Source organism: Pteropus alecto, unplaced genomic scaffold, assembly GCF_000325575.1.
Source record: "Pteropus alecto unplaced genomic scaffold, ASM32557v1 scaffold395, whole genome shotgun sequence".
Taxonomy (NCBI): Eukaryota; Metazoa; Chordata; class Mammalia; order Chiroptera; family Pteropodidae; genus Pteropus; species Pteropus alecto.
In genome coordinates, this window is record NW_006438643.1 from 1,737,692 (window position 1) to 1,749,636 (window position 11,945).

The following is an 11,945-nucleotide window of genomic DNA, read 5'->3' on the forward strand; positions in this document are numbered from 1 at the left end:
CAAATCCTGCCAGGAACTCAAGTTCCAAACTTGCCCCAAGAAGTCAGAAATCTTTTTATAAAAGTTATAACAGTTTAGCATGAGAAACAAAATATGGGCAAACATATTAGAAAAAAAAGAAAAAGATTAATTTCTCGATTTAGATCTTAAACAAGAGAAACTATATAAACATAGTTACATTTCATAAGAAATTTATTGCTATTATTATCATTAATAACTAATTTAATACTATTAAAAATTTTAAAATGTTCAAAAATAATCTCTCTTACATGCATTATAAGACTTATAATTATCTTGGGGATAAAAAAAGGCCATACTTATCACAATCTGGCTATGAAAAGCTGAATCTCATAGGGTTAATAATTAACTGAGATCACGTATCCAGGAAATTAAAAAATTAGAAATTTAATCAGATAATTAAGCTACAAATATTTTACTTCTCATCTACTCAGCTGTCTCAAGATTTTCCAGTGGGAACACCGGAGAACAGAGGTTACTTTAAAACCTCCTTCCTAGCCCAAACTTGTGAAGAATTCCTAGACGGATCTGTTTTGTCCTGACACTGTAGACAATAGGGTTAAGCACTGGAGGCAGAAGCAGGTAGATGTCAGCCATGAAGATGTGGACAATGGGAGACAGATGCTTCCCAAAGCGATGGGCCATTGACACCCCAATAACTGGCACAAAGAAGATGAGCACCACGCAGATGTGGGATACACATGTATTGAGTGCTTTTTGCCGTTCTTCACGAGATGCAATGCTCAGCACAGCATTCAGAATCAGGACGTAAGAAAGAAGTATGAAGACTGAATCCACACCCAGCGTGGCAATAACTACACACAGTCCATAAAGGCTATTGACTCTGGCATCTGAACAGGATAATTTCAGAATATCCTGGTGCAAACAGAAGGGATGGGAGAGGTCATTGACATGGCAGTAGTGATAGCGTCTCAGTAGCAAAGGTGTGGGTAGTACAACTCCCATGCTTCTTAACAAGCAGGCCAAACCAATCTTGCCTATTACACTGTTGGTGAGGATAGTGGTGTAGTGCAGTGGACAGCAGATAGCAACAAAACGATCAAAGGCCATGGCCAGCAGCACTGAGGATTCCAGGAATGTGAATGTGTGGATGAAGAAGAGCTGAGCATAGCAAGCACTTGCCTGAATCTCCCGAGCATTAAACCATAACACAGAAAGCATAGTAGGAAGTGTAGACAGGGACATACCTAGGTCATTTAGTGCCAAGATGGAAAGAAAATAATACATGGGCTGGTGGAGTGAGGACTCAATCCAAATGACAGAGAGAATGGTAACATTACCAATAAATGCTACCAAGAATACAAGGCAGAATGGAATCGAGAGCCAAGAATGAGCATACTCTAGTCCAGGAAAACCTTTCAGAATAAATATGGGCTCTGTAGTATCACTGGTATTCCAGACCATCGTGGTGACCCTGGCAGTGAGAAATAGCCTGTGTTATTCTTTTTTATCCCTTGTGGGCATAAACAGTGCAATCAGAATACAAAACACCTTTCTTCTTAAAATAGTGGAAGAAAGGAGGTACCTCTTGTGGTTCTCACGTGAGAAATATTTCCCAGTAGTAAAGAGCACCAAATTATGGAACAAAAGTGTGTACCACACAAATCTGGTCATCTCTGACAAGAATTTTGATGGATTTTCATTGAGGACGCTAAAAGGTTTAAGCAGCAAAAGAGTAGAAAATGAAACCTTTTTTATATAATATAAAAATAAAAATAGAGAAAAATCGAAGTAAATGTCTATGCATTTGCATAATCTTCCTGTCAATAATGTTCTTGAGTTAATTGTTTATTGCTTCTAGGCTATCTTTTAATTCATAACTACTAAATTGGCCCCGATGACTCAACATAACTATTCTTTACACTTATTTTTATTTTATAATTTATAATATTTAAAAATAGAACATAATTATTTTAATAATAAAAATTAAACACCCCATTATATGAAAAAAAGGTACTGTGCGTTATATATATGAAAAAGACAGTGTGTGTGTGTGTGTGTGTGTGTGTGTGTGTATATATATATGGATACGTATATATATATATATACACACACACACACATATATACACACACGTATATATATGTATATATAGGCTATATATGTATATGGGTTATATATGTATATATCGCAATATATATAGATGCGATATGTACATCAGATACCAAAATCCATGGATGTTCAAGTTCCTTATGTAAACAGTCATGGTATTTACATATAACCTACACACATCTTCCCATGTACTCTAAATCATCTCTAGATTGCTCATAAAATACCTAATACTATGCAAATACTATGTAAATAGTTGTTATACTATATTGTTTACAGAAAAATGACAAGAAAAATAACCTGAACACATTCAATGCAGACCCAACAATTGTAGGCCTAACTACATGTCAGCAATAACAGAGGTTTTTTTTAATGTTTTTGATTCACAGTTGGTTAAATCCACTGACAGGAAACTGCGGAAATAGAGGACTGTTTCATAAGGTCACAATTAAACTATTAATGCTCTTCCTGTATGCCTTCCCACAAAATAGAATTAAAACAATATATTTAGCTCAGACATCTATTGTACATTATGTCTTAAATTAATAATGGGTGAAACACTTCATTCTTTTTATGATTTCTTGCTTGTTTTGTCTCTCTAAATGATGCTTATAATTACATTTTTTTAAATATTCATCCTAAATATTAAATGTTTTTCCAGCTTTATGACCCAACTCCATAGCAATCCCAGAAATGCAGCCTTAAGGATTCATCGGCAGTGCTTCTTAGAGACCACCAAGTTCTTTTTCCCTTTTCATTATGATTGCTCCTGCTAATACTGCCCTTGCTATAACGCGGAGTTGATGCATTGGGTGTAGCATCTAAGTCCTATGGGATTCTCTGCCCTTTCAGTTCTCTGGTTCCTTATTTTAGCCCTGTCTAATCTCGTTGACTGTCCTTGAGAAAACTCTTCACTTACCTTGTCCTTTAGAGTCTAGTCCTCATAGACTTCAGAAATGTCTGCTTCAACATCTCAGCATCTCTCTCATTCTTCCCTGTAGATCCTTAGTCTAACACAGATTTCATCCTTGACCTGAAGTGAAGATCTTTCCAACTGTAGCCTCAGATTTATCATGGGCTCTGTCCATCTAGCACTGACCTTTAATGTCTCTATTTTACTGCAAAACCAACCAAACAAAACAAAACAAAAACATTTATTTTTCAAAATTTTGCCCTCTTGATTGCAGTTCTCAGGCTTAACAATCTACATCTGAGGAACAAAAGGAAATACCATGTCATCCTCTCTCCACGTAATAAGAAAGATCTGTCACTTTCTCCCTTTTTCCCCAAGTCCAGGCATCCCTATCCTTTGGAAGTCAGACACCTTCCTTGTTCTCTTCTTCAGCCCAAAGTAGTGAATTGACATCCTACTGGAGAAGCTACTCATCATGTTCTCCATCTACAATGCATCTATTTTTCTTTACCTCCAAACGACATTTTTCTCTTTAGTCTTCAAAATCTACTAAAGTCCCTAGCTGACTGTCTTTTTTTCCAACCGTAGCCTCAGATTTATCGTGGGTTCCGTCCATCTAGCACTGACTTTTAATGTCTCTATTTTACTGAAAAAAAAAAATTCAAAATTTTACCCTTGGAGTTCAGAAACTTTTGTTCTGATTTCCATTCTAAAGCTCAGCTCATCACTCTAGACACTAACAGTGAAGTGTATAAAACGCGCACACACGCACACATATTCGCGTGCGCGTGCGAAGGTTATGTTATATATGCAATAGAAAAGTAGGTTATTTTACTCCATGTCAGGTAATTACTCTATGCTTTCTCTTTTAATTCTTCCAACCTTAATATAAATCACATTTTATATGATTCTCGGAGAAGTTGCAAGAAATCAAGTAAATCACCCTTCTTTAGAAATGTCTTCCTCTCTGCTCTGAGTCCTCTAAGTGCAGGTTTCAATGTTTAGGAAATTTCAATTTTAAGCCTATTGATAGATATAAAATTAGGACAGGCAGGAATATCCATACTGACATTTTCTCTTTCTTATCCTCTCTCACTGACTATCCGTTATGTCTTCCACTTTTTCTCAGTCCCTTTATTGCTGTCCTTTCTCTGTTCATTTTCTTCTATTTATATGTTATTCAATGATTCCCTGGGTTTTTTGTTTATTTTAATATAATTTAATTCTAGTGCAGTGAAAAAGAAATAGTAGGGAGTGACTGGGTCTAATGATAAGACTGTTTCAAAAACCAGAGATGTGAAAAGATCTGTCACACATTCACCTATTTTAAGTAATTAAGGGGAAAACCCCTGAAGCTAAGACCATTTTATTACAGCCTCACTAGCATCTTACCTGCAGTCCTCAAAAACAATCTTTCACTGACCAGCCTATCTTAAAATTGTTGAAAAAGATTGAAGTGGAATATTATGTTTCATACATTTCAAAATTGTTTATCTCTAGAGGATGACACCCATTTTTCCCTCCATCATAATTTTACTTTTTAACCCTTGTACATTAACACAAACTGTGCCACAATCTACCTGTTTATTTGTAATTTAAAAATTAACACTTACCTGATTTACGCATAAGTCATTTACATCAGTATGAACTTTTATCATGGAAACAGTAGCTCTTTTTCTCAAACAATTCAGTTTTATTTTGTCTTTCTTTGCCTACACTTTCCTCCATTGTAAGTAAAATCATATTCTCTTTCTGTTTTTATTTCTGTGGCTTTCTCTCTCTCTGCCATTAATTTACTTTCTGAACATATTTATCCTTCCTATTCTGTTCCATTTCCTTCTATTTTGCTTTACCTAAATTCGTGTCTTTTCACCATGTAATTCTCTATTTTTTTCCAGTCCTCTTATTACCTCTATTTTTTTCTCATTTCTCTATGCATTTCTCTGCTTTTAGTTCTTGCATTCTTTATTTTATTTCTCACTTGAGAAGAGTGCCATCTCTATTTGAAGGTCAAAATTATACTGATTACAGATGCTACGATTTTGATCCTTCATGGACCTCAGGTCCTGAAAACTTTGATTCCATGATTAGTGAGGTTTGAATGCTTCCCCTATCTTTATAAATATTCCTGGTTTCTTCTGGAGAAGAAAATTCCAGATTGGTATCACGATCTGCTGGATCTCCAGAGATGTAATTAATATAAATAGCTCTTAACCACAGCTGTGCCAAGAGCATATGATTATGATCCCAGAAATTGTAGGAATGCATTCCTACTTCTATTCATGACTCGCAGTTTTTTCTTTCAAATGTAATAGTTTTCTCTTATCAAATGACCACATGAGAGTTAATTCATGATTACCACTTTAACCCAGAGGAATATTCAAATTTCAGCTTTATTAGAGGCATCCATATAGAACTGTGGTGCTTAAGTGCCCTTCTCTTATAAGGTATTTACCAGTTCTCACTGAAGAAAGTTGTTTATTAATATGTGTTTAATAATCATTTATTAAGCAATAACAAGATTCAAGTTTCCATGCTAATAAGTTCTGTAAAGGCAAAAGCCGCTATCTGCTCATTACTACTTCAATGGTGCTTAGTTTAGAGCATGTCTTCCCAAAAGAATCTTTTTCTTAGCTTATATCTTGATTATCCACCACTTGGCATTTATTTTAGAAACAGCTTATCAATTTCTATCAATATATATATTGGGACTTTTATTGAGAATGTATTAAGTCTATAGATCAATTTTGAGAAAATTGATTTTTAGATTACTAGATCTTCCAATCCAAGAATACAGACCTCAGTTAAAGTCTTTATTTTTCTCAATATTGTTTACTTACTTTTCTGTTAAGATATTATATATCTTATATTAAATTTAAGTGTTTGATATTAATTTATGCTAATGTGAATAGCACTTATAAATTATCTTTTTCTGTCTTTGCTACTCATATATAAAAATAAAATTGATTTATGTTTGGTCTTTTTCCTAAAAATAAAACTACTAAGCTTACTTTTATTTCTAATAAGTAATCTGTATAATCTTTAGGCCATATTTTATAACAATTATACCTCCATAAGTAATGCCAGTTTATCCATCCTTTATTTTCAATCTTTATACCTTCTATTAAATTTATTTTTATTTAATTATTTTTTTCAATTATAGCTGACATTCTATATTATATATAAATATATTGTACAACATAGTGATTAGACATTTACATAACTTATGAAGTGATCACTCTAATAAACCCAGTACCCATCTGAGAGACAGATGTTATTTGAATCTCATTCTTGGTGTGTAAATGTTTATAAAAGTTATGTCCTCTTGTTGGGTGTGTAAATGTTTACAAACATTTCCTCTTGCTGGATTGATCTTTTGATCATTATGAAATGTCCTTCTTTGACTTTTGATATAACTTTTGTTTTAAAATCTATTGTGTCTGGTATAAGTATTGCCACACGAGTTTCTTTTTTTTCATTTCTATTTGCATAAATATCTTTTTTCATCCCTTTACTTTTAGAGTGTGCATGTCTTTCAAATTTAAGTGAGTCTTTTTTTATTTTTTGCCACAGTAGAAATGTTTATTTTCAATATATTTGAAAACAGGTAGGAAGCAGAAAAATTCCTTATGTTGGTTGTATGTTCCTTCCTATTGTAGTTGAGCCTTGATTGCTGTTATCACTTCAGTGAATGAGACTGATTCTCAAGCTGACTCTCTGTGGGGATTGGCCATGACTATAGTGCATGAGCTGTTGTGTGAGGGCTGACTCCATGAGGCAGGATTCATTTTAATGGGGCTCTGGTGCTTGTCATCCCTTGGCTATGTCATCTGTAGAACTAACTGGGTGGTGCTCTCGTATGGTCTGAAGTCAGCCACTGTGTTTGTTGGTTCTGGAGATTCTTGAGAGTTTCTCTGGTGCAGGTCCACATCAACTACTGTCTGTGTCTAGTCTGGGGCCACCTGGTAGGAGCTACCAAGTTATTTGTGTTTGGTAGCTGCCTGTGTTGGGTTTCGGGGCACCTGAGAGAGTCTGTGTTCTACACCAACACTGACTGGTACTTTGCTGGGCTTAAGGCCTCTTAGCAAGAGATATAGGGCACAACAAGGCCAGTCAGAGCTTATTTGTAGTTTATGGACCTTTGAAAGATTTTAGGAAAGTTTATAGCTTGAATAGTGGCCAGACACTTCTGAGAAACAGCTGCTGAAAGAGATTCAGCCCATGCATGAATTGATTGTGGCGAGGTCTCAGGGAATCACCAAGGTGGTATGAGCAGTGTTAGACATGATGATAGAGACTCAGATTTGATGCCTGCTTCTGCCTGTCAGCTGTGTAGGGGGAGAGCTCAACAAAGCAATAATAGCCCCTGCTAGAATTTCAGCCCTACAGGGAGCTGCCTCTCCAGCCCTAGCCCTGAAGCCAGACAATTCAGTTCTTCCTCATGCACTTTTCGAGTTGCTGTCCCTTCACTGGAGCTTAGGGTGACTCTTTGCAAGTAAGTGATTTTATACTCAGGCACTTTAAGAGGACACCTGGGTCTACAGCAGCCCTCTGCCTCACCCAGACAGAATCCCCATTGACTTTCACAGCCAGATCTTGTGAGGACTCCTCTTCCTGGCACAAGTGTTATGAGCTTGGGAGCCCAATGTGGGGCTGGGGCTTCTTGCTCCTCAAGGGGGACCTCTGCAGCTGAGACATCCCTCCCAATTCCTACCCTACCACATGTGGCTGTGGGCCAATTCATTTTACATCTCCACCCCTCCTACTAGTTTTAATGTGGCTTCTTTATATCACTAGTTATAAGACTTCTGTTCATCTAGCTGTCAGGTAATTTTTAAGGTTGGTTGCTCTATAATTTAGATGTAATTTTTGATATGGTTTTGTGATGAGGCAAGCACTGTGTTTACCTACTCTGCTATCTTGACCCTAAGGCCAGTGATTGGAGCTGCAGTAAGCCAATGTAAGAAAGAACTTTCTTATTATATTTAGTGATGTGATGTGCCAGCATCAGCCTATCTATAACAAATGGTGTGGCTGGACCAGCCCTTATGATTCTTATTATGATTGTAAGATGCCTTCAGCAATAATCATCAGTAAATTAAAAAAAAAAAATGTTTATTACTTACAAGTTATGAAAATTACATGATATACTCAGGGCCACCTATCAGTCATGAGGGTGGAATGGGGGAGATTGGACATAGGCCTAGGGTTCTGCTTGGGGTTCCATTTTTATTGAGATCAAGGTGGGAGCCTAGGGTTTTGAGGCTTTCTCTTTATTTGTGAATTTAAAACACAATAGCAGGAATTTAAAGTGTAAAAAGAGAAAAAACAAGGGTCCCAAATGGTCAATTATCTAAGTAGCCTATGGTGTGGGTGATGGTCTGGCTCTTTATCTAGTTGAGTGACTCACAGTGTGTTTATTTGAGATAGCCATCTTTAAAATGAATGCTACTCTGAAGTGGATACCTTTGTAATCAAAACTTAAGTCTTACACTTGCATTATAAAAAAAGGAAAACTAAATGTGAGGTCTTATAAACACTTGATTTATTGTACTGGTTAAGATCTCTGGTGCAATTTGCTCTCAATTTTTATTAAGTTAAATTGCTATGCATGGTAGTTTTTAACTATAGTTTTGATAGATAATAGTTAAGGGACAAATCGGATTTTCTCCTTTGTCAGTTTTGAAACTACTAGTAGAGAGATATAATTATAGACTACATTTTTAAACATTTATAAGGCTAATTAGATTTTCTATTTATCCTTTTGCTTATTTTTGTAAGTCACGTTTATCTAAGAATATGGATTTTAGATATACACTTTGATATTTATTAGCTAAAATTTACTCATAATATATCATTGTGATTTTTCAGGAATGTCGATACTGCCTTTTCCATTATCGATGTTGGTTTTATATGCATTATCTCTTTTATACTTATCAATCATACAATAGATAAATAATCTCATAAACTTTTCAAGAAGTCGATTATCAAAGGTTGGGTTCTCTAGAAGCAGATAGTAAGCCAGAACTTGAGATGCAAAGTATTTTAAACAAAAGTCCAGAGGGTCCTTTTAAGAAATTAAAAAAGAGTTTATTCGGATAATAATTTGCAAACCAGGAAACATTGACCTGGTATGAACTGAGAATACATTCCATAATGGAGGGGATAGGCAAGGTTTTTTAAAGGCAAAAGTTGTTACGAAGCTGATGATCAAAGAAATGGGTTGCTAGGAGAAACAAGACTATAAACTTACATCATTCACTTTCTGATTGGTGGAGACAACTGTACTTTCAATGGTTGGCTAACTCAGTGGTCAAGCAAGTGGGGTTGTGAGATGAGAACAATGGGTAATATATAATTAAGCATTTGTCGATGTCTTAGTTCTGTTTTTTGATCACACAATTATAGTGCAGGGAGTAGCATTTGCCAATGATGTAAGGAGTACAGTTTATCAAACAGTACAATCAGCACTGGGGGCCGCTCACTCTGCAGGAAGTTTGAGAGCCCAAAGTCACATCTTGCAAGCAGCTTCAGAGCTTAAGTTGCAAAAATCCAAATGTTGGGCAGCAAGTTATGAAAATAAAGTCCTTATAAGTCCCTCAGTATTTATTAGGAATCAATGCCTGTGAGAGGAAGAGAGAGAAAGCAGCATTGGGCAAAGAGAAAAGCTGAACTGCCTGACAAGGCCACGGCCAACACACTGGGGCTCTCTGCTGCATTACTCCAAAGAATCTCTGTTTTCAGGTGAAAACGATGGGGCATTCACTTTCCACCTTCACCCATTCATCTAATGTAGGATGCCCTGAGAAAGGTACGACTTCAGGGAAATGGACCTTTGAAATTAATGAAAATCACAGAGATCCCATTCATGTCATATTCCATGACTCAAAGGATTCTCATCAATTTTTACTGTCTTCATCTTCATCTGCTTTCTTTCAGTTGCTCTTAGGAACTCAAAATTATCATTTTATGCAGAGTAACTTGAGTTTTTTCAAATACTCTTTGTATTTTCAAAAACAGATGGATTCTTCTGAATATATTAGCTATATTTTCTCTTGTAATGAAAATAATATTAAAATAGTTCCTTTATAAAATTTTTTATGACTTTCTTTTTTTCTCCTTTCTTATACCCTCATTAGTGCAATCTTTCCTGACCTATTCTCGAAATAATCTATATAATGTACTAGCTTCCCTTCCCTAGCAGACGTCTTTATTTCAGCTTACCACCCAAAACTCAATTTCCTCATTTCAGGCTTCTCATTACCAAGGGAATGTTGTGTGAGGCAGAATAATCCCTGTGTCAGAGGATTCTCTTAATTGTCTTCATTCTAAAATAGGAAGATTAGTGCTTGAGACTGGTCAAGTGAGTAGGATAGCCCTTCGGTCTAATACCTTGTACATCTCCTCGTGGCTTCTATTGCTCTACTCATCTCATACTTTCCACCCAGGATTTCTTTCTCTAAATGCAGGCAGTGCATATTTTTAATCAAATATCTTGCTAACAATGTTAATACCTAAAAATTGTGCTGCCAAGCACTGATTAAATAGATTTATTATATAATTTTGCCCAATGACAGTAGATAAAGTTATTACAATTATTCAACAAATGTAAAACTGAGGTTAAATAACTTGCCCAAAGCCTCAGAGATAGTAAGTGGATATGCCACCATTCTAACAGTTGGTCTCTAATAACTTCAATCTTCAATGCAGCATAAATAACATTCCTCAAACTCTACCCATGTAGTATTAAAATGGTCTATTCTTAATCTTATTTATTCTTATCTCTTCAATTAATTCAAGAGTTCCACAGCCATTTATACTAGAATTCTCCACTCTACTATATTCTTCTCTCCTGTCTCATCACAGTGATTAAACATGCCAAATACTGAGATATACCAAATTGTAATAACAAAATTTTACTCTTAAAAATCATCTTTGGTGTAACCCAGAAGTTTTGACTCAGTGACCCCAACTAGGTTTCATTGTTTAGGGGTTACTTCAGGCAGTCTTCAAGGCTCGTTTACTGCTTTGGGTTCTCTGATCCTCCAAGGAAGCCACCAAAAGGCCAGGTTGAATGATTTTTCTGTGCCAGCATCAGGGAATTTCAGATGAACACCTTTCTCCTAATGGAGACAGAAGAAATTAGTAAACTCTAAGTGGATTTTCCTGCCCAGATCCCCACCCTTCCAGTGGGCATAGACCATATAGTTGCTGAATTCTTTGGATATCATCAACATCAAGGTGGAAAGTTTTAGGGTTCTGATTCACATATCTGGGATACATTATGGAGTTCTGACTCGTGGAGTACCACAGGCCCAGAGAATGACCTAGCTCATGAATAGCAACCAGGAACAGATTAAAACCTGAAAAAGGCACAGGCAAAAAGATAAAATTTAAGGCAGAAAATGGGTGTGTGAAAAAGAAGAGGGGAAAAAAAGAGAGAACAGAAAAGGAGGGAAAAACAAATGTTAAGAGTACAAGAAAAAAAAAAAGAGATAGAAAAGTAGGCAGAGAGGGAAAAAATCTAAGTGGGAAATAAAATAGCAAACTATATAGATAGATAAACTGGAAATGAACACAAAGCATGGAGAAATTTAAGAGGCTGATGATTGGAAGCTAAGAGATAGAGAAAAGCACAGTATGATGATGTGTTTATTATAGAAACATCTTTGTTCAGAAATGATCCCACCTCCCCCACCACCCCCCACCCCGTCCCCCAAATAGGAGACCCAATTCCTCAGCCAGATGTTCCTGGCAACTCTGAAACCTTTCCTTTACTTCCTTTACTATATTTCCAGCCCAAATGGAGATCATCAATACCAACCCCCAAGCTCCTGGTTTTAGCACTCCCACCACATAAAGTTACCTTTGTATGCAGTCGACCAATGTTCTCCCTTGTCAAAGTGGATAATTCCTGGAGTTTCAGAATCTGAAAAAAGGTGTG

At 36.1% G+C, this 11,945-nt stretch overlaps 1 protein-coding gene across 1 annotated transcript; it reads right to left on the reverse strand.

Moving 5' to 3' along the window:
- Positions 1–498: 498 nt before the first annotated feature.
- Positions 499–1,443, reverse strand: LOC102880431 (olfactory receptor 51L1). The gene has a single exon (XM_006915709.1). It carries the CDS (start codon positions 1,441–1,443, stop codon positions 499–501), a length of 945 nt encoding a protein of 314 aa, XP_006915771.1.
- Between the last annotated feature and the right edge of the window lie 10,502 nt (positions 1,444–11,945).